Source organism: Rhinoraja longicauda, chromosome 3, assembly GCF_053455715.1.
Source record: "Rhinoraja longicauda isolate Sanriku21f chromosome 3, sRhiLon1.1, whole genome shotgun sequence".
Classification (NCBI taxonomy): domain Eukaryota; kingdom Metazoa; phylum Chordata; class Chondrichthyes; order Rajiformes; family Arhynchobatidae; genus Rhinoraja; species Rhinoraja longicauda.
In genome coordinates, this window is record NC_135955.1 from 36,069,197 (window position 1) to 36,093,156 (window position 23,960).

At 42.0% G+C, this 23,960-nt stretch overlaps 2 protein-coding genes across 2 annotated transcripts in view; one reads left to right on the forward strand and one right to left on the reverse strand.

Moving 5' to 3' along the window:
• The window catches only part of gldc (glycine dehydrogenase (decarboxylating)), a 120,456-nt gene extending 116,999 nt beyond the window's left edge, over positions 1-3,457 (forward strand). Inside the window, exons 24-26 of the mRNA XM_078395929.1 lie at positions 348-428; positions 2,028-2,215; positions 2,976-3,457. Coding sequence (XP_078252055.1) covers positions 348-428; positions 2,028-2,171 — 225 coding nt within the window. The 3' untranslated portion in view covers positions 2,172-2,215; positions 2,976-3,457. The remainder of the gene's footprint in view (positions 1-347; positions 429-2,027; positions 2,216-2,975) is intronic.
• Positions 3,458-7,968: 4,511 nt separating this feature from the next.
• Positions 7,969-23,960, reverse strand: part of uhrf2 (ubiquitin like with PHD and ring finger domains 2) — a 99,364-nt gene continuing 83,372 nt past the window's right edge. The window contains exons 7-16 of the mRNA XM_078395932.1: positions 23,715-23,838; positions 23,489-23,596; positions 19,771-19,875; positions 17,669-17,775; positions 16,005-16,167; positions 14,858-14,995; positions 14,655-14,775; positions 11,568-11,737; positions 11,373-11,471; positions 7,969-9,053 (exon numbers count right to left, since the gene is read on the reverse strand). Of these exons, the coding sequence (XP_078252058.1) occupies positions 8,907-9,053; positions 11,373-11,471; positions 11,568-11,737; positions 14,655-14,775; positions 14,858-14,995; positions 16,005-16,167; positions 17,669-17,775; positions 19,771-19,875; positions 23,489-23,596; positions 23,715-23,838 (1,282 nt within the window). The 3' untranslated portion in view covers positions 7,969-8,906. The remainder of the gene's footprint in view (positions 9,054-11,372; positions 11,472-11,567; positions 11,738-14,654; positions 14,776-14,857; positions 14,996-16,004; positions 16,168-17,668; positions 17,776-19,770; positions 19,876-23,488; positions 23,597-23,714; positions 23,839-23,960) is intronic.

The window sequence follows — 23,960 nt, forward strand, 5'->3', positions numbered from 1 at the left end:
AGTGTGTGAAGGAGAGAAATCCTGCTGCTGTCAGACTGCACAACCAGCACTGCTCCCAGTCGACCTGCAAATAAAGATAATTATCTTTATCTTTATAATTATCTTTATTTTATTTATAATGAATGCTTATCTATTTTTGCTATCCACTTTGCTGCTGTAACCCTGCAAATTTCCCTATTGTGGGACGAATAAAGGATTATTATAATCATTATTATTTTAGTCAGTCGACTGTTCAAAGATATTCGACCTATATTAGAATTTCTTGCTCGCTCCAGTGCAGTTTTAATTTACTCATTTATTGATGCGGTTAGCTGAAAGTAACAAGTTTTGTGTATTGTCATTTAAAGATGTCTCCTCATACACTGGCTTGTATTGCTGCGTCTAACTGGGACCGACCGTACACCCGAGAACAAGCTGCATTCCCATTGGTAAGTCCAGCTCCAAATTCCATTAAAGGCTGGAGGTGATTGCTTTGGGTTCAATCCGAGTGCAGTGCAAGATATTTTTCTAGTGTAGTGGTCGTATCAGTTTACCACGATGGGTGTCCTATGAACCTTCCGTTTTCCTGCCTCTCACCCACATCAGACAAGTAAATAACTGCAATGCTTCAGACTTGCACATGGAGTGCTTCATTCTCAAAACCCATCACACCCAGATGCCTATAAAGGTTCTGTATATGACTTTTAACCTGCGATTTCCCCAGATTTTTAACCAGCCTTCTTTAAATACGAAAAAATATGCTCACCTGAATTTGTGCAAGTCCCTTTAACGCAAGGGACTACCTTGGAAGGTGTTAGATATGCCTTATAATTTTCATAAACTGTTGAGGTTGCCTACTCTACATATGGAGGCATTTGTTCTGAGACCCAGCCACCAATTCTATGAAGTTTCCATCATGGGAAGAGCCCATAAAGGAAGCACCGAAACAGCTACCACAGGGATGTCCACTATTGTGTACATATATATAACATTAGGGCAGCACAATGGCACAGCTGATAAGAGTTGTGGCCTCACAGCACCGGAGACCCAGGTTCAATCCTTAACTTGGATGCTGTCTCCGTGGAGTTTGCACATTCCCCCTGTGGCCGTGTGGGTTTGCTCCGGTTTCCTCCCACATAATCAAGGATGTGTGGGTCCGCAGGTTAATTGGTCTCGGTAAAATTGCCCTTAATGTGTAGGGAGTGGATGAGTAAGTGGGATTACATAGAATTAGTGTTCACCGGTGATTGATGGACCGAAGGGCTTGTTTCTATGCTGTATTTCTAAACCAAACTAAAATCTATGTAATTTATGGTGGCCTAATGTGACCATCTATTTAGCATCTATCATAATGTAAACATCAAGCATTGTATTCAGTGTGGTGGGTTTATTAAACATCACAGACCACAGTCATTACCCTAGGTTAAGAGAAGGCATGACTAAGCTTGAATCAGGGCAGCGTCAAGGTGTAACTCTTAGAGCTATTCACATACACCATGTTTAAACTTGATTGTGACCACGTGGGTTTTCTCCAGGTGCTCCAGTTCCATCCCACATCCCAAAGTGAGAGTTGACAGGTTAATTGACCACTATAAATTGCCACTAGTGTGCAGCTTGGATAAGTAGATAAGAAAGTGGGAAGAATTAAAATAAAATGGGATTAATGTAGGATTAGTGTGTTAAAAAAAATACATACAAAGTGCTGCAGTAACCCAGCAGGTCAGGCAGCATCTCTGGAGAACCTGAATAGGTGACGTTTCGGATCAGGACCCTTCTTCAGACTGACCCGAAACATCACCTATGTATGTTCTTCCAAGATGCTGCCTGACTCACTGAGTTACCCCAGCCACTTGGTGGCAGTCAGTTTAAAGGGAACATAAGATCGTGGATGGTGGGTGGGGGAAACATAATGTGGTGAGTCAGACAACAAATCAGGAATTACAATTAGAAAGGGGATGACCATTGTATGTTATTAAATTACAAGTCTTGAGATAATTGAGGATTTTTATTTGAATGGGTAATCAGAGAAAAACGTTTGTTTTTTACAGCAATTTGTGAAACCAGAAACCAAATTCTGGCCGACAATTGCTCGCATAGATGACCTTTATGGAGATCAGCATTTAGTCTGTTCCTGCCCACCAATGGAAGCTTACGAGTCACCCTTCATGGAAGAGAAAAGAGCTTCATCCTAAGACTTGATCGTGAGTTTATTTCTACAGTCGGTAATTATTGTGAACAATAGACAATAGACAATAGACAATAGGTGCAGGAGTAGGCCATTCAGCCCTTCGAGCCAGCACCGCCATTCAATGCGATCATGGCTGATCACTCAATCAGTACCCCGTTCCTGCCTTCTCCCCATACCCCCTCACTCCGCTATCCTCAAGAGCTCTATCCAGCTCTCTCTTGAAAGCATCCAACGAACTGGCCTCCACTGCCTTCTGAGGCAGAGAATTCCACACCTTCACCACCCTCTGACTGAAAAAGTTCTTCCTCATCTCCGTTCTAAATGGCCTACCCCTTATTCTCAAACTGTGGCCCCTTGTTCTGGACTCCCCTAACATTGGGAACATGTTATCTGCCTCTAATGTGTCCAATCCCCTAATTATCTTATATGTTTCAATAAGATCCCCCCTCATCCTTCTAAATTCCAGTGTATACAAGCCCAATCGCTCCAGCCTTTCAACATACGACAGTCCCGCCATTCCGGGAATTAACCTAGTGAACCTACGCTGCACGCCCTCCATAGCAAGAATATCCTTCCTCAAATTTGGAGACCAAAACTGCACACAGTACTCCAGGTGCGGTCTCACCAGGGCCCGGTACAACTGTAGAAGGACCTCTTTGCTCCTATACTCAACTCCTCTTGTTACGAAGGCCAACATTCCATTGGCTTTCTTCACTGCCTGCTGTACCTGCATGCTTCCTTTCATTGACTGATGCACTAGGACACCCAGATCTCGTTGAACTCCCCCTCCTCCTAACTTGACACCATTCAGACGCATCTACGAATTTTTTTGGGGTTTCAAAATCAAGATCCGATGAGTTAAATATTTCAAATTGTAATGAAGCCGCTGCTAACCGTTTTTTAAGAGAATAGACAATGTCTTCTCAGCCGCACTTCAGTTGATGGTAATCAGTGCCTCAAAATTAAGCACCATCCAATTGCATAAGTGGCCTTGCTCCTGTGCACTTTTTTTCTCAGCGAGTTATGAATGGCTGCAATTGCAGTTGTGATTGAATTTAGCGAGTTCATTTATAGGACCGTTGGCTTGCAGCAAATTATCAGACTATAGAAGACTGTGACCTAGCGAGAACGTGGTCACAGGCAGTAGTATTTTCAGTGTTTGCCTTTGATATTCTTGTGTGTAATTGTCAATACCTCTGCAGATGTAACCAGCATCTTCTGGTTAATAGAAATTTTAAAAGTATGTAAATTTTAACTGTCTTATCATTCGAATAAAATTTCTTGAATTGACCTGCTTTTTCCCCATGTGTGTGTTACAATTTTTTTAAATATTCATATTTTACATAAAAACCATAAATATATGCTAATATTGACATATTTCACGGGGTGATATTCTAGTTACTACATCTGGTAGAATAAGAAATTGGACAAATCATTCAGTCCCCAATCAGTTCAGATCATTACGGTCTTGCACAGAAAATATAACCATTCATTGTAATGTAGATTCAATACTGCTGAGGGAAAAGCTCATGGAAGGAATTCCACAATACAGGTCGCCCTGTATTATAAGATACATGAAACATAAGAGCAGAGTTAGGCCATTCGGCCCATCGAGTCTACGCCGCCATTCCATGGCTGAACTATCTCTCCCAACACCATTCTCCTGTCTTCTCCACATAACCCCAAATTGAGTTCCTAAGAAACAACCTGGCATGCACAAAGCCACACTGACTGTCCCTAATTCGTTCATGATTTTCCAAATGCTACGTTCTACTTAAACAGAACTTATTCTGCCTGAAGCATATGGTTCTGAAGTCAAGTTAGGTTAATTTCATCATTTGTAATGCTAAATTCAATACTGTTGAGGGAAAAGCTCATGGAAGGAATTCCATAATGCAGGCCACCACCCCTAGGTTATAAGATATATGAAACTTAAGAGCAGAGTTCGGCTATTCGGCCCATCAAGTCTGCTCCGCCATTCAATCATAGCTGATCTATTTTTCCCACTCAACCCCATTCTCCTGCCTTCTCCCCATAACCTTTGAAATCCTTACTAATCAAGAACCTATCAATCTCCACTTTAAAAATACCCAATGACTTGGCCTCCAGAGCCATCTATGGCAACAAAAATCACAGATTCACTACCCTCTGGCTAAAGAAATTTCTCATCTCCATTCTAAAGGTACATTCTTTGATTCTGTACCCTCTGGTGTACGACTCTCCCACTACTGTAAACATCCTCTCCACATCTACTCTCGCTTGGCCTTTCATAGAAACATAGAAAATAGGTGCAGGAGAAGGCCATTCGGCCCTTTGAGCCAGTACCACCATTCATTGTGATCATGGCTGATCATCCACAATCAGTAACCCACGCCTGCCTTCTCCCCATACCCCATAATTCCACTGGCGCCATGAGCTCTACAGTGCATTCAGAAAGTATTCAGACCCCTTCACTTTTTCCACATTTTGTTACTTTACAGCCTTATTTTAAAATGGATTAAATTCATTTTTTATCATCAATCTACACACAATACCCCATAATAAAAAAAGCAAAAATAGGTGTTTAGAAATGTTTACAAAGTAATTAAAAAGAAATAACTGAATATTACATTTACATAAGTTTTCAGACCCTTTACTCAGTACTTTGTTGAAGCACCTTTGGCAGCGATTACAGCCTCAAGTCTTCTTGGGTATGACGTTACAAACTTGGCACACCTGTATTTGGGTAATTTCTCCCATTCTTCTCTGCAGATCCTCTCAAGCTCTGTCAGGTTGAATGGGGAGCAGCAATGCACAGCTATTTTCAGGTCCCTCCAGATGTTCGATCGGGTTCAAGTCCGGGCTCTGGCTGGGCCACTCAAGAACATTCACATATTTGTCACAAAGCCACTCCTGCGTTGTCTTGGCTGTGTGTTTAGGGTCGATGTCCTGTTGGAAGGTGAACCTCCTCCCCAGTCTGAGGTCCAGAACGCTCTGGAGCAGGTTTTCATCAAGGATCTCTCTGTACTTTGCTCCGTTCATCTTTCCCTCGATCCTGACTAGTCTCCCAGTTCCTGCCGCTGAAAAACATCCCCACAGCATGATGCTGCCACTGCCATGCTTTACCATAGGTATGGTATTGGCCAGTTGATGAGCGGTGCCTGGTTTCCTCCAGACGTGACACTTAGCATTCAGGCCAAAGAGTTTAATTTTGGTCTCATCAGACCAGAGAATTTTGTTTCTCATGGTCTGAGAGTCCTTTAGGTGCCTTTGGGCAAACTCCAAGCGTGCTGTCATGTGCCTTTTATTGAAGAGTGGCTTCCATCTGGCCACTACCATAAAGGCCTGATTGGTGGAGTGCTGCAGATATAGTTGTCCTTCTGGAAGGTTCTCCCATCTTCACAGAGGAACTCTGGACCTCTGTCAGAGTGACCTTCTCCCCCGATTGCTCAGTTTGGCCGGGCGGCCAGCTTTATGAAGAGTCCTGGTGGTTCCAAAGTTCTTCCATTTAAGAATGACGGAGGCCACTGTGCTCTTCGGGACCTGCAATGTTGCAGAAATTGTTTTATACCCTTCCCCAGATCTGTATCTCGACACAATCCTGTCTCGGATGTCTACGAACAATTCCTTCATCTTCATGGCTTGGTTTTTGCTCTGACATGCACTGACAACTGTGGGACCTTAGATAGACTGGTTTCTTTCCAAATCATGTCCAATCAATTTAATTTACCACTGGTGGACTCCAATCAAGTTGTAGAAACATCTCAAGGATAATCAATGGAAACAGGATGAACCTAGGCTCAATTTTGAGTGTCATAGCAAAGGGTCTGAATACTTATGTAAATGTGATATTTCAGTTATTTCTTTTTAATTACTTTGCAAAAAATTTCTAAACACCTGTTTTCGCTTCTTCATTCTGGGGTATTGTGTGTAGATTGATGATTAAAAAAAAAAGAATTTTATCTATTTTAAAATAAGGCTGTAATGTAACAAAATGTGGAAAAAGTGAAGGGGTCTGAATACTTTCTGAATGCACTGTATCTCATTCTTTTTGCTACCTTCGAAAGTTTCCCAATTCTCTGGCTTCCCGCTACTCTTTGCTATTTGGTAGGTTTCAATGAGATTCCCCCTCATCTGGGATGATGTTATTTTCCAGATATTATCAGGATGAAATCCCCCTTCATCCAGTTATGACAGGAACCTGGAAAGTTTGCAAGTCGGAAATGCAGCTGCAAGCTGAGTTCCCCTCCCAGCAGATGCCCCTGGCAGCTGGCAAATCCATCCCACCCAGTCTCCCAAATGCTCATCTGTTTGTACAGGCTGTAGATACATTGTGCGTTCATAAACTGAGGAGGATCAGTATTCCCAAGTTCATCTTTGTCATCATTCAAAAAGACCAGCTATCCTCACCAAAAGGCATTCACCTTACCTGGAGCTTTAACTTTGAATTTATATAATTTGAACAAATTTCCCAAAAAATGAGAAGTGTTTTAAAATTAAAGATTGAAATGTTCATTACCCCAAATCATGTCATTTATTGGAGTTCAGTACTTAGGCCAGCATTAGAATCACATCTGGAAGAAGGTACAGAAGCTTGAAAGTGCGCACTTCTAGACTCCAGAACAGCTTCTTCCCCTCAGTTACATGGCTTCTGAAAGGCCCTTCCAGAAGCTAGGTTACTGTTCACCTCAACCCCAGTGAAAACATTAGACTTTGTCAATGGAACTGGTGCGCTACAATGCTGAGAAAGACATTCTGCACTTTCTATCTTTCCTTTGCTTTATCTATTGTACTTGAATTTGAGCTGTTGTATTTATGTCTGGTATATCTGATCTGTTTTGATAGCATGCAAAAGAAAGTTTTTCACTGTACCTCAGTACACATGACTATAATAATAAACCTAAACATAAACTTCTGATCTGGACTGCTGCAGCTACTTTAAGTATTTCAGCAAAGCCCTTCACATAGTATAGGACCTGTAGCATCCAATCCATGCGCTACAAATGTGATGTGTTGCTGGCTGGTGTCTGCAAATTACTGTCGATTACAACTTCAAATCCAAGTGATATTTTCCTTCGCAAGTGCTTTGGAGCCATCTTGGAATGCCTGAGTGTGCAGTCTCCAGCCTTTCCTTATCCGTTGTCTCCATTATGTTCACCGTGTGTTTGGTGAAGAAATACACTGTATGTTGTACATACTATACAGACAGCAAAGGAAGTGAACAGAAAAGCACAAAGTTATTTCTCATACGTGGTGTGATGCTGGGAGGTGAGTGAGATCGAGGGAGACGGTGGACAGCAACACTTGGCTGACATCTTCCACAAGATGCACCAGCGAGCCCTTCCTCACCAGTTGATGCAACTAATATTGTGGTTCATGTTGTAGCCCCAGTCAGTCAGCACTTTCTTCAGGCCACTGACAGGGCACATTCGGTCACCATAGGATTTCCTCCCCTCTCGCCAGTTGCTGCTTCTTCCTGTCAGCCATCGCTTTGTCTGCTACCCCCTTCCACTGCCGCCACCTCCTCCACCCGTTGAACATGGATAGGTGACGTTTTGGGTTGGGACCCTTCTTCAGACTGATTCAGTCTTTTTATATATTAACCGACATTTGCAGTTCTTTGTTTCTACCGAGTTTTAAGGCGATTCTGACTTGTGTAAAATCTCACTTCTGTATGGGGTTTACTGAACGTAACCCTTATGGAAGTCGAGATGTGTCTGTATTTTCAAAGATCTGTAACTCGTTTCCAACTTTACATGTAAGATTGTAGGCACCCAATAACGAGCCAAATCATTGAAAAACATTTGAAATGTTAACATGTTTATTGGTAAGTACTGGTTCAAGGAATATATATCAAATCTCAAAATCACAATATGAAGTGTTTTTCTACCCCACCCCTGGCTAGAATTGTTTTAGACACTGATACAGACATAATTGCCACATACAAATAATCTAGTTGTAATATGTGTGACTAAAATACCAAAAGTGGCATATTCAATAATAACAAATGTATTTTCTTTACATGATGTATTCTGTTTGGCTAGAAGTGCTTGTTTTCTTTGCATTTTGAAATGCTAATACAGATATCACTGAACACTAATGTAGGTAACAATGGTACATAATCATCCTCAAAATCCATTAGTAGTCAAACCATTCAAAATATAAGAATGCACACTTAACCTCACAAAAGCCCATTAATTTGCTCTTTTTGTAATTTTTGTAATTTTTTTTCAAAATAGCAACATTATAAAATCAAGGTAAAGAGAGATATACTCACCACAGAATTGGTTTAAAATCAGTTATAATTTTCAGTGCTATTACGTTTTCAAAAACCAAGCAATATGGACCAGGCACAGAAAATATTGATTTGAAGAGGCAGTGTGTAGCTGGGCTTCTTTGTGTCTGACAAAACTCCCCATAATTTCCTTTCCACTGTCTTGAGGTAGTTTAAAAATAAATGTAATTCTAGCTTCAGACCATTTTACACTTTTGATGCTGAGCTTTCTGGACTACATTATGGAGAAAACTACCTTAGATGTTACCAGACAGCCAATAGGAAAATAACGCTATACTTTAATTATGTACTGTGTAATAACTGAGCGTTAAAGATGATCCACGAGGGGATGAAACATTAGTTGTTCTAGAATGATCTCAGGATGTTTATTGTCAGGCCTATTGGTCCTTTACTGTTTTATTTGTTTTTTTAATTCCTCCCCTGTAAAAACTTGTGCAGATGAGAGACAGTTTACACCAATGAATGTCATCGTCCTTTGCTGTATCCTGGGAAGAACTGGTCCAGAATCGACTGAAGAATCTTATTGGGAACCATGTTGTAATCCTTTCCAAGTTCATGGCGGCAAGCAGGACAAGTGTAGACCTGGGCACGGAATGATCGCTGCAGACAACTCTGAGGACGGAGAAAATTAATCTATAAATGCATCCAAATGCTTGCAAAAATTCAAAATATCATGAATGACATTAGTGCCTTCAGGCCAGTCCCAGAGAGTCCTCACACTATCCTACATTCAGGATGGCACAGTGGCGCAGGGGCTGAGTTGCTGCCTTTCAACGCCAGAGACCCGAGTTCAATCCTGACTACGGGTGGTATCTGTACTGAGTTTGTACGTTCTCCCTATGACCTTGTGGGTTTTCTCTGGGTGTTCCAGTTTCCTTCCACACTGCAAAGACATGCAGGCTTGTAGGTTAATTGGCTTTTGTAAGTTGTCCCTTGTGTGTAGGATGGAACTAGAGTACAGGTCATCGGTGATCGGTGCGGACTCGGTGGGCCGAAGGCCTGTTTCCACTCTGTATCACTAAAACTGAAAACCTATCCAAGGACACTGATGAGGGCAAATTTTAGGAGGAGTTGGGACATCTGGAAGTAGTGGAGCTCCTTCTCCCCATTCTTTTCCAGATATCTCTCTCCCCCTGCCCTCTCCCTGCCATCATCCTCCCCTCAACTCTCCCCTCCCCCAGCCCTGCAATTACACCCCCCCCCCCCTTCTCTCCTGCAACCTATAGCTCTGGCTCCAAATAAATCAAGGCTCCCAAATTAAAGATTAACAAGGACAGAGATGGGAATTGAAGTTGGACTCTCCATTGAAGAGACGACACATCTCCGAATGATTAGAGTTTAATGATGCTATTTGCAATCAGTTGGACAGCACTGAAACATTGTGGTATCAGCATCATTTCAGAGAATGACATTTTTAGGAGCGTCCTCTTAGCCCTGAACAAATTCCAACTGGGCAAGTGATCATTTGGGAATCATTTGTGACAAACATCTACTTAAATTCACACAGCCTAAAAAAAATAATGAAACAATAATAGTGTAAAAAACGACAGTATGAAGTGCCCAGCAATGTTGGAAATATAAACATGGACTGCCTGTACATTGTTTCATTCAGAAAAAAATAGCTAATGTATTATGTGAGAGACTTTAAAAGCATTATCACACCAAACCAAAACTCCTACAAGGCCAAATTTCTTCCAGATATCTCCTCCAAGCCAGCAACTTGGACTTCTTAAAATTTAAAATTGCAGCTTGGCTTACAATGAGTCATCGCAAAAGACTTGGAGTGAGATATTTCAATTAAAGTGTAATAATATCCAATTCTATTTATTGAAATTGAAACGGTTTTAATGATTGTAATGTGAATAACAGCAAGACATTCAGTACAAAACATTACAGGCAAGGCTAATCCTGAACGCATGAAAAGCCTACTTCTAACAGGGAAAGCGGAGTTATAAAAGTCAGCTAATTCCAGATGTAATAAAACTGAACCGTGGGGGGTTCTTGATTTGGTTCAACTATTAACTGAAATGAAGCAGCAACTCATTGATGGGATAGAGTTTTAAACTACTCGATCACCGGAATTATTTACTCTAAAACTGCGAAGGAATAGATAACCATTCAGCTAACTCTACCTTCCATGGACCACTAACAACACATTCCTAACATTAATGCAGGTGATGCGATCTAGGTGTACCTTTTCATTAACAGAACCCAACAATTATTTTTGCAGTCAAAACTTGCAAACATGATGTTGACTACATCTCCTCAATTACTTTTGCAGCATAGCTAGATAAAAATGTTTTTGGGGAGCTTAAGACCAGTGAAAAATATCCATTCATTGTGACATGGAGTCATATAGTGTGGAAACAGGCCCTTTGGCCCAACTTGCCCACACTGACCAACGTCCCATGTACACTCGTCCCACTTGCCTGTGTTTGGCCCATATCCCTCTAAACCTGTCCTGTCCATATACCTGTCTAATTTATTCTTAAATGTTGCGATAATCCCTGCCTCAACCACCTCCTCCAGCAGTTTGTTCCACTACACCCACTACTCTTTGTGAAAAAAGTCACCCCTCAGATTCCAATAAAATCTTTGCCCCTTCACCTTAAACCTATGCCCTCTGGTTCTCAATTCTACTCTGGGCGAGAGACTGTGCGTCTATCCGATCTATTTCTCTCATGATTTTATACACCTCGAAAAGATCATCCCTCATCCTCCTGAGCTCCAGGGAATACTCAGGCTACTCAACCTCTCCCTATAGCTCAGACCCTCAAGTCTTGACAACATCCTTGTAAATCTTCTCTGCACCCTTTTCAATTCAACAACATATTTACATTAACACATTTTAAATATAATATATCAACTTCTTTACTTCAGTTTTTTCCCTTCCATTCATTTTGTGCAACAAATAGAATATTGAACACTCACCTTGCAAACATTGTGCTGGCATTCTGTTGTAATTGGCTGAAAGACCAATTCCTGACAGCAAATGCACATGAAGATCTGTTCAGTTTTTCTTAAGAATTTCTATGAAAATAAAACAAAAAAGTGGTGGACTGCTTGCAAAATGTTACAGCAGGCACAATTCCTTGGGGAGGAAACAAATCATATTGGCAAACATACCGGTCCCCCCATTATAGAGGCAAGTGCCTCATCCCAAAATTTCTTGTTTAAGCAGTCCTCTCTGATCAGCCACTGTTGGTGTGGAGTCAGCTGGTAAGTTTCTCCCTCAGCGTCGTCCTGTGCAATTTTCAGAGTCTTTGCTTGTGGTGCAGTCCCAGTGGCAGAGGCAGCTGTAAGGAATTAAAAATAAAAGGCAGATCCTTTCAAAACACCGTTGCAACCTACACTCCAGCATCCTCCTCCACCCTCAGCCACACCACTGCATTCATCACTTGCCATTAGCTACAGGTCCACCCCAACTTACGAACCCACAACTTACCTGCAGCCCAGATTTGCCGGGGGCCACAGGCTTCTGCCGTGAGGAAACTCTGTTGGCTGCCGCATTACGACTTGTAAACAGTCCGTGTTAATGAACAGTTTAGTTTAGAGATACAGCACAGAAACAGGCCCTTCGGCCCACAGAGTCCATGCCAACTAGCGGACCCTGCATCCAAACACTATCCCCCACACACTCATATCATTGAGCCTCCTCCACTTGATATTCCCAGATGATCCCTCATTCAAGTATCGGCCCGGCCCAAGTGTGAAATAACTAGGGCGGCACAGCGGTAGAGTTGCTGCCTTACAGCAAATGCAGCGCCGGAGAGTCAGGTTCGATCCTGACTATGGGCGCCGTCTGTACGGAGTTTGTACGTTCTCCCCGTGACCTGCGTGGGTTTTCTCCGAGATCTTTGGTTTCCTCCCACACTCCAAAGACGTACAGGGATGTAGGTTAATTGACTGGGTAAATGTAAAAATTGTCCCTAGTGTGTGTAGGATAGTGTTAATGTGCGGGGATCGCTGGGCGGCGCGGACTCGGTGGGCCGAAGGGCCTGTTTCCGCGCTGTATCTCTAAATCTAAACCTAAATAATGATCCATTGATTTCCCAAGTCAGTGATGGTTTTGCCACAAAGAATATTGGAAATTCGATTGCGTGAAATAGAAGTGTTGGGCAATTTACAATATTACCAAAGCCAATTAACCTACAAACCTGTATGTCTTTAGCGTGTGGGAGGAAACTCCAGCACCTGGAGAAAACCCATGCAGGTCACGGGGAGAACATTCAAACTGCGTACAGACAGCACCCGTAGTCAGGATGGAACCTGGGTCTCTGGCGCTGTGAGGCACCAACTTTACTGTGCCACCGTGCCACCCCTTCAACAGTTCTCGGGAACAAAACTCTGCTGTAACCTGGTAACCTCTGCTGTAATCTCTTACTGACGGATCACTTTCAAAAACACCACACAACACCCAACTCTTCTATTTCACACAATCGAATCCCCAATAATCTTTGTGGCAAAAGCATCTCTGACTTGGGAAATCAATGGATCATTATTATTTCACGCTTGGGCCGGGTCGATACTTGAATGAGGGATTACCTGGGAATACCAAGTGGAGGAGACTCAATGATTGAGGAAACAAATGATCCAATTAGGAGATCGAGCTCATGTGCCAAGAATTTAAGTTACACTGCATTTAGTGGAAGCAACCCTTGATGATGCAGAGTCTCCACACGAAGCATCGAGCATCCATTTGCCTCCAGAGATGCTGCTTACCTGCTGGGATCCCCCAGTACAGTAAACCCTCGTTATTACAGACTGCTGTACAATGGGTTTTGGTTATAGCGGATTGTCTCTTTAAGAACACAGGCTGCTAGTTACACTGAGGAGGCTATCAAAACATTGACTGGCAATCGCTCTAATAGACATTTTACTCTATTAAACAATTTAACAAACAGCCTTTAGTATTTTTAGCTTGCAGTAAACCAAAAATACATTGCATAGGAAAGAACTGCAGATGCTGGTTTCAAGTCAAGTCAAGTCAAGTTTATTTGTCACATACACATACACGATGTGCAGTGAAATGAAAGTGGCAATGCCTGCGGATTGTGCATAAAAAAGAATTACAGTTACAGCATATAAATAAAGTTAATAAGTTACTATAGTGTAGACAAAAATGTAGTCTCTGGAGTTATAAAAGTTGACAGTCCTGATGGCCTGTGGGAAGAAACTCTGTCTCATCCTCTCCGTTTTCACAGCGTGACAGCGGAGGCGTTTGTCTGATCGTAGCATCTGGAACAGTCCGTTACTGGGGTGGCAGGGGTCCCTCATAATCTTACTTGCTCTGGATCTGCACCTCCTGATGTATAGGTCCTGCAGGGGGACGAGTGTAGTTCCCATGGTGCGTTCTGCCGAACGCACTACTCTCTGCAGGGCCATCCTGTCCTGGGCAGAGCTGTTCCCAAACCAGACTGTAATGATGCCGGACAGGATGCTCTCTACAGCCCCAGAGTAGAAGCAATGAAGGATCCTCAGAGACACTCTGAATTTCCTCAGCTGTCTAAGGTGGTAAAGGCACTGCTTTGCCTTACCCACCAGTGCGGCAATGTGCGTTGCCCATGTCAGATCCTCTGTGATGTGGACTCCCAAGTATTTGAAACTGCTCACCCTATCCACAGTAGACCCATTTATCTCCAGTGGCGTGTATGTCCTTGGATGTTTAGCCCTTCTAAAGTCCACAATCAGCTCCTTCGTTTTAGTGACATTCAAGAGGAGGCTATTGTCCTGACACCAGTGCCAAATCAGCCACCTGGTTTAAATCGAAGGAAGACACAAAATGTTGGAGTAACTCAGTGGGACAGGCAGCATCTCTGGAGAGAAGAAGGGTCTCGACCCGAGACGTTACCCATTCCTTCTCTCCAGAGATGCTGCCTGTCCCACTGAGTTACTCCAGCATTTTATGTCTACCTTCACCAAAAATACGTTTTCAGCTGTTAAAAAGATCTCTGCATTTGAAAACAACACGTTGTTACACGGAGTGACCACTGAGCGGTTGGAGTGAATCCCTAACTTGGTTATGGTGGACAATTGTCAATAATGGACCCCCCTCCCCCTTCTTATGGTCCATTATAATGAGGGTTCAATGTAGTTTGTTATTTGCTCTTGGTGCAACAACATGTTTTATCTGGTCACCATCATGAATCCCAAGAGGTACAAATACATTAGTAGCTTTTTTTAACAGCCACCATCAAGTATTGTGAAACGCACCTGTCTTTTGCTGTCTCTTCTGAGATGTTCTACTACCACAGTTGGTCACCATCGTATTTCCTTCCTGTTTCTGGCCCTTTTTTTCCTTGTTTGCCATGGCTTCCAGGTATCCTTCAGGATACTATCATCAATTACAATACAGAATTAAAATAGTGGCTGCAACTTTTAATTAATGGTAGAAACAAAAAAAAGTAAACGCCAACCTGTATTTTCAAGCCCAGTTTCTTTGTCCTGTCCTTTCCTTCTGGGGTCCATGGAGCAGGTTCCACATCATCACGTCTCAAGAGGTAGCGCCAGACCAAGAAACCAGATTTTCCTATTTCAGGCCAGTATTTTACCACCTGCATTATTGCAAAGGGTAAAATTAGTATTTTCTGCTTCGACTGTGGCTCCCACCCCTGTCTGTATTTCCCATGTTCTTCAAAACCAAGGTGGCAGAGATTATGAGTTCAGAGGGCGGTTCAGCAGTTGTGCCGATGAGCTGCTGTAGCAAATACTACAGAATTCAGGCACCTGAGGGAATGCATTGTTTAGACTGTGGACAGGTGCCAGGCAGGTGGCTTTGCCATGGGTACTATTGTTAGAGTCACCCAGGCAAGCACAAAGTATTCCATCGCACTCCTGATTTGTGCCTTGGAAATGCTGAAGTAGTTGCAAGGATCCATGGCACAAGATACTTAGTTGGCCCTCCACAGTGCAAGTGGGTGATCCGCTCAATTCCTTGAGCAATTTCACACACTGGCGGCACAGCTAATGGTGACGGCATTTAATGCCAGCCACTTCTCTTGTTGGAGGTGGCCATGCCTAGCACTCTAGTAGCATTAATGTTACAACCAGCTTACTTGCATCGACCTGAATATTCTCCAGGTTAGGCTGCAGATGTGCATAGACTCTTCCATATCTTAGGAGTTGTGAAATCAGCACCCTAACGTCCTGACTTGGGATGAAGGGAAGGCCACTGATAAGGCAGCTGAAAATTATTGGGTCTGGGACACTGAACAACTACAACTAACTTTGTTTGACGACAACATTTTCTCGTGCATGCTCAGACAAATGTTCTCATTTTATTACCGACCATTATTATTGAAAACCACCCAGCATTTAACAGAGGCACGACTGTATTGCTTTTGTTTAAAGACTTTGTGGCTTTATCGTTAGAAATAAATAATTTATATTTAATCAAGGGGGGGGGGGGGGGGGGGGGATGATTCCAAAGCAAACTCAGGTGCACCAGTAATGACCAACCACTGATAGTTCAGCCGAACATCCAGCAATAAAATGCAATCACAGAGCTCTGCCCGACTGCTATCCGGGCCTACTGGGACGTTTTGACTTCCAGTGAACGAGAACCTTGTAAATCCCGTCATATCTGTTGCCTTCCTCTGGTGCATATTTGCTGACTTTCTGTCCTTTTGAACTACGGACCACTCGGACCGACTTCCCAGCCTTCCAGTCTTTAGCTTCAGCTCCAATCTCATCATTCAGCACCGCGTCACAGTTCAGAGCCAACGCCCTAACATAAAAGCAGAGGATTGTTGTTGGAAACCAATAACTATTTTATCATTCAAGTTGAGGACACAGCGACAACTGGTTAAAATTCAAAATTATGAACTTAAACACATCCTGTACTCAGCTGTCCCGGTGTGAATTTATATTCACAATTCTTCAAAATGAAATGCAACAGAATTGCAATAGCGGCATACAGTCATAGAGCACAGAAGCAGGCCCATCAGCCCAGCTTGCCCATGCCAACAAAGATGCCCCATCCACACCAGTCCCACTTGCCTGTGTTTGGCCCCGTATCTCTTTAAACCTTTCCTATCTATGTACCTGTCCATATGTCTTCTCAATGTTGTGTTATAACTGCCTCAACTATCTCCTCTGGCAGCTCAATCCATATACCCACCTGTGCGAAAAAGTTGCCCCTCAGGTTCTTATTACATCTTTCAATGAAGTACAACAGATGGCAATACTAATTGGCTTCTGGATTCTTGTCACACAAAATAATGTGTTGGTCTAATTGCAAGCCATAAAACGATCGGTTGTAAATATTCCAGACACAGTATCATTGGAAGAGGCAGTAAAAGGTTTATATTCCAACATCCAAAATCTCAAAAGGATCGCAAGTATGAGGTGTGCAGTGATGGTAGCTCGACAACTGCAGAAAGCTAATTTCTTTTTATGCAACTGATATAATCATTGAAAGTTAGAACTCAAGAACAACACATATAGCAACCCAGTGACTCCTGAACTAGCAATCCAGATGTGACATACTAATCTCAGCAGGACAAATTGTGAAATTGAACTCATTCAATTTGGTAATTATGTACAAGGCATAAAAAAGACAAGGATGTAATATTCTGAAAAGCCATAAAATCCATGTGAAGATGCTCGCTTAAATTTGCATTCAAGACAAGACTTCTCGTGCCCTATGGTACTAAACTAATCCCTATGATGCAAAGCTTTTCTTATGAGTAAGCAGAATGCTCTGTAATATCTTGTTATAAAAAAAGTGAACAGGTTGATATGTATGCAAACAATAGTGGGCTTGACGGGATCAATGCCAAAAACATGATTTCACATGGCTGAAGGGACTAGATACAAGAGTGGAATTTCTCAAGAAAAGAAAAGGATTGAGTTCTAGAGAAACTATTTCACTCAGAAGGCTACATTTTAAAACTAAATTTTCTATCTCAAACATATGGCAAAACACAGTCCACAACTGAGATTGATAAATTCTTGACAGGGAGAAAAATAGGAGATGAGTCAGACAATAAGCACAAATTTAATTAATGGTACAGCAAGTTAAATGGACTGTATGGCCTAAACCTGACGGGGCTCAACTGTGACACAGCAGTTAGTGCTGCTGCCTCAGCACCAGTGACTTGGGTCCAATCCTGACCTCCAGTGCCATTTCACTGAGGAATTCACTATGGGAATAGAAATTCACACAAATACTTGTTGCATTAATATACATCCAGAAAAGAATGACAGCCATAAATGGCGAACCTTACCTATTCATGTTGGTGAGAGTCTGATCATATGACTGCTCCCCAATTCTCTTGTTTCCAGAAAGGTCTCGACCACCACTCCCAGTATATGTAAATTCATTGCCTCGATCCTATAACAAATAAAGCAAACCTATCAGCAACAGAGCTCTTCTATGTGTTAGTTTAAATCAGCATGTTAAAGATTATGGAATTTCAGCTCCTTCAGTAACTACACTGTGGGAAAGGTGCAATCTGCTAATATTATGGACTGACATTATTTTAGTTCAGGGTTATGGTCTGGTTCTGAAGTGAAGCCCGGCTACCTGATGGACCCCGACAGATCTCAACTATCTGTGGCAGCTTCAAGTTGCATCAGGCACACATTCTGATCAAACATATGTGTTTGATTCAGGCAGAGCTCTGCTAACACAGGCCGCCGAGAACAAAGAGCGACCTCGCGTGAGACGGGGCACTGAGAGAACAAAGAGGGACTCGGTAGTGGGGGAGGGGGAGGAGAAGGAAGAACAACCATCGGGTCAATATTGAATACTTTTGTAACTTTCAGCGATTCTTAGCCTACGTGTTTTGTTTGCAAAACAAAGAATTTCACTGTACCAAGTATATGTGACAATAGAATGTCAATCGATCAATCAGCCAACTACTTTATCAGGACGATTTGCTTTGAATCACACTGTTTTGGGATTGTTATTATCTCCAGAGATGGTCAGGTCAGATATACAGCATGTTACAAGTTCTCAAGCTCAAGTCAAATTTGGATTAGCTGTGGACAGAGGGGTTTAAACAGGAAAAGGGAGGTTACTCATCCGAAAACTTTGCAAACCAGCATTTCAACAATAACAATTATTTAACATAAACATTTATTGGAAAAGGAAGAGCCAAAAAGACAGAACAAAGAGGAGGTCATAAATATAGTTTTGGTATCTTTTTTTAAATGGGCCCCAATATGTCAAGCTTTTCCCAATTACAACGTGCATCATTGCTTTCTTTTCTTGGCCACGTTTCTTGTGCTGTAGAAATAATTGTGCGAGAACCATGTTATCATATACTCTAATGCATAACATGCCTTTTTTCAGAACTTATACATGTTATGTTTATATTTGTTTCAATTCTATCCCTTTCGTACAATGACTAATTATGACTTGAAGAGCTGTAATTTTCAAATGTGTACTGTTGATTAATATAATTAATTGTGGTACTGTATAATTTTTAAATGTTACATCCCTACATGACTAGCACTTACCTTGATGAAACACTGCTGCACTGCCTCAAGAACGCAAGGTGCAGGTTCAAAAGGGCAGTGAAAATATTTTCAGTTAGAAACGTAGAATTCTGCTATTAGTACAGTGCAGGTTTTAATCCCTGATCTGTGTGGGCTTGCTCGGACAAAGATACATGATAATTTCCTCATAACATCTAACCAAGAGGGTTGTCGAGGGTAGGAGGTGGAATAAATTCAGTTAATGATCACTCTCCATCATGGCTCAACAACCTCTACCAGAAAGGAAAACGCTGTCAGCTGGATATGGAATTGGAACAGCGAATTGCCGATGCCGGAAATCAACAGTCTCTTGCCCAGAGTTGGGGAATCGACATAGGTTCATGGTGAAGGGGAAACGATTTAATAGGAATTTGAGGGGTAACTTTTTCACACAAAGGGTGGTGGGTGTGAGGCTGGGACTATCCCGTCGTTTAAGAAACAGTTAGACAAGTACATGGATAGGGCAGGTTTGGAGGGATACGGACCAAGCGCAGGCAAGTGGAACTAGTGTAGCTGGGACATTGTTGGCTAGTGTGGGCAAGTTGGGCCAAAGGGCCTATTTCCAAACTGTATCACTCTATAACTCTATCTATAAAATGCTGGAGTATCACCGCGGGACAAGCAGCATCTCCGGAGAGATCGAAAGGGTAACGTTTTGGGTCGAGACCTTTCTTCAGACTCTTCTTCAGAGTGTGAAGAAGGGTCTCAACCCAAAATGTCACCCCATTCCTTCTCTCAAGAGATGCTGCCTTTGAGAGTTACTCCAGCATTTTGTGTCTATTTTCAAGTATTTCCAGCATTTTCTGTTTTCATTACCATATAGGGGTAGCCATTGTAAGTCACATACCACTTCGTCCTCGAAGCCTCCAGCAAGCACCAGGGAGTAAGCTCCATCGTTACTCCTTCCGTGAATCCCTCCAACATGTGGCCTGTGAACACCTGCTTCACTCACCTTGCAGTGACAAAGCATTCAAATTTAAACAGCTCAGAAAGGTGGCAATCAAATTAGCCAAAGACACATGATCATGACAGTAATTATGCCAAAATGGTCATTTTTGTATTAATCTGACCAGAAACAAGCAGAGGTTTTCCAGATCAGTTGAGACACTATTCAAAACAAGGTTGCCTGAAATTATGAATGTTAACTTAGCTACAAAGATAATCCGATTATTTCACTGTTCTTCAAGATTCACAAATATGCCCCGTATACTCATCCAAACGCTAGAATCAATAATCAGCATAGTCACATACTTAAAACCGATGGGAAACATCTGAAAATTTTTGAAGTGTTTGAATCACTTGAAACAAACAAAAATGGATAAGCATGTGGGCCATTTGGAGGACAGTTAGGAAACAGATGACCTATCTGGCAATAGATTGCAGTCGCTATGAAAAGACAGAAATTAGTAGGTTGGGTGGTTGTAATTACTGGGGTAGTACAGAGGTTGGTGCTTGGGCTCCATCTGTTCACACTATATTTCACACCATATTAGATGTGGATAATTCATATAATATAGCATTACTGAACATCACTTTTTTTTCGCCTTCCATCACAGTGAGGAATGTGGAGGAGTCACTGTGGTGGATGTTTATGTTAAAATGTGTTTTGCGTGTCTTGTTGCTTTTTATTGGTATGACTGAATGGCAAATGAAATTCCTCGTATGTTGCAAAACATACTTGGCTAATGAAGTATGGTTATGATATTACTGATGAGGCAAAGTTGGGCAGTGGGTTGAGGAAGATGCACAGCTTCAATACAGGCAAAGTCAATAGGGTAGGAGATATGGAAAGTCATCCACTTTGGTGCTAAAAGAGTATTTTTTTAAATTATGATAGGTAGCATACTGGCACTGCTAGCATTTGTTTTGAGCGGATTAGAATATAAAAACAAGGATGTAATGCTGAGGCTTTATAAGGCACTAGTCAGACCGCATTTGGAATATTGTGAGCAGTTTTGTGTCCCATATCTGAGGATGGATGTGTTGGCATTGGGTCCAGAGGAGGTTCATGAGAATGATCCCAGAAATGATTGGGTTAACATATGATGAGTGTTTGGTGGCACAGGGCCTATACTCGCTGGAATTTAGAAGAATAAGGGGGGACTTCCGTGAAACTTACCGAATAGTGAAAGGCCTGGATAGAGTGGATGTGGAGAGGATGTTTCCACAAGTTGGAAAGTCTAGGACCAGAGGCTTTGGCCTCAGAATAAAAGGACAAACCTTTAGAAAGTGGATAAGGAGGAATTTCTTCAGTCAGAGGGTGGTGAATCTGTGGAATGCATTGCTGCAGGCAGCTGTGGAGGCCAAGTCATTGGGTATTTTTAAGGCGCAGATTGACTGATTCTTAATTAGTAAGGATATCAGGGGTTATGGGGAGAAGGCAGGAGAATGGGGTTGAGCGGGATAGATCAGCCATGATTGAATGGCAGAGTAGACTTGATGGGCCGAATGGCCTAATTCTGCTCCTATAACCTATGAGCTTATGCGAGTAGAGCCACTGCCTCACAGCTCCTGCAACCAGAGAACAATCCTCACCTCTGGTGCTGTCTGTGTGGAGTTTGCATCTTCTCCCTGTCACAGCATGGGTTCCTCCACTTGCTACAGTTCCCTTCCACACCCCAAAGACATGTTGCTTGACAGGTGGCCTCGGTAAATTTTGCTCGTAATGTGTAATCAATTGATGGAATTGGTGAGGTTATCGGGAAATTTTGTTGGGAATATAGGAACAATAAAATGGTATCAATGGGGATTAGTGAAAATGGTGATTTGATGGTTGGTACAGATTAGATGTCCGAAGGACCTGTTTTTTTGTTGTAGAATTTTAATGGGTAGAACTAAATACCTCAAGTCACCTGGCAACACTTGTGCAGCGAATGAGAATTATCACAGATGCATTATATTCAAACTAATGTCATTTAAAACACTTTTGTATAAGCGGTATATACAAAACTGTTTTAAATGATATTAATCATAACCAAAGGTAGACACAAAATGCTGGAGTAACTCAGCGGGTCAGGCAGCATCTCAGGAGAGAAGGAATGGGTGATGTTTTGGGTCGAGACCCTTCTTCAGACTGAAGAAGGGTCGCCTCAGTCTGAAGAAGGGTCTCGACCCGAAACGTCACCCATCCCTTCTCTCCTGAGATGTTGCCTGACCTGCTGAGTTACTTCAGCATTTTGTGTCTACCTTCGATTTGAACCAGCATCTGCAGTTATTTTCCTGCTTAATCATAACCAACTGCATTGCACACCGGATCCACGTACTACGAGACACTGCGACGAGGACAAGGATTGGCGTAAAAGGCGACATCAGATCCTAAAGTGAGCATGTTTCCATTCAAAGCAAACAATTAATCAGATGAAAACTGTTCACCTGGCAATGCTCCCATGGTGAGGTGCTGTTCATGACTCACTCCTATAAAACCAAATTTCCTGCACAAATGGTCGCAGACCATTACTCCTTTAAAATATTTACAAAAGGTGGGAAGCAATTGGGGATGTTCTGAGATATGAAGTCAATGTATGGGAACCACAACTGTGAAGGGAGGTGTTTGAAGCACCTTTAAAGTGATTTATAGAGAAACACCTTAAAAGGGTCTTTGAAACATCTTTGAAGTGCTTCATGTAAGTTTTAATTTTCCAAATTCACACAATGAAATGCAGTAGTTTATTTAATACTTGCAAAAAAATGACATTGCTACTCAACAGCCACAACCGTGTACTCCCTCATACTTTGACATTTTCAGTATTATACTATCCCTATGATTATTAGGAAATGCACATCCTGCTTTTGGACAGAATTTCCTCCAGGAAATGGAACTCTCTCCTTTTACCAATCAAGTAAGTTGGCATCTATTCACTTGCGAGAGATGACGGTGTTAGTAAAAAAGAAAAACAGATTATGTTTGAAATTATGATATCGCACAGGTAGCTACCAGCAGAGTAACTACCTCACAACTCCAGCAACCAGGGAGCAATCCTCACCTCTGGTGCAGTGGTGTGTAGTTTGCACCTTCTCCCTGTCAGAGCATGGGTTTCCTCTGGGTGTTCCAAGAATTGGTGAGGATTTAGAGGGGATTTGTTGGGAATGAAGGGACAATAAAATGATGTCAGTGTGGGATTAGTGAAAATTGGCATTTGATCAGTGAGGAAATGTTCATTCATATTTCTCCTATACTGCAAAGAACAAAAATAAACTGGCACTGGTGGTAAAGGAATGCTGAGAACTACTTAATATAAAAATCATTAAGGAATCTTTTATACTCATCAGTTATTGGGGAAGCTGCTGCATAACTGTCCCATGAAATGTTATTCATTAAAAAGAATGCAGCATATTTGTGCCAATATTTGCTAAGAATTTTAGTGATTCAACTTGTATATATATATATAGTAACTTCATGTATGCATAAAGCCAAATACATTTTAAGTTGACTCTTAAAAAGACCCACATAGCACTTTATTTTAAAACGTGTTTCTTGATTCATGGGATTTCACAGCAAAATACACATCGAGAATAAAATCACCAACATACTTTACTTTGAGAAATGGAAATTTAAAAATACATACCTGAACTCTGAACTTCCACATTGTGCCAACAGGAGTCCCAGGTATGGGACCATAATGGTTAGAAGGAACTATCGTGCATTCCTTAGTGCGGCCAACGCAGGCCATGCCCTACAGATGTGCAAAAGGTTACAGGAAGTAAACTAATAATAATCCAACTGATGCCTTTAAACGAACACTCAAATAAGCATACAAGCATGCAATGAAATGGATGGACAGCTGCATGTACCTTGCCCCAGTCTCTCTGACTTGCAGTGCTGGCAGAAGGCATCTTAGCCTTCTTTTTACTCTCTTTAAGCTTCTCTCCTGCTCGCACAACTTCGCTCGTATCATTTTTACAGGAAGGGCAATACCTGCAGATATACAACATTCAAGTAACCAAAAGGACATGACTATGTGCAGTTGTGTTCAGTTTCGGTCACCCTGCGATAGGAAGGGTGTTGTTAAGCTAGAAAGAGTGCAGAGAAGATTTACG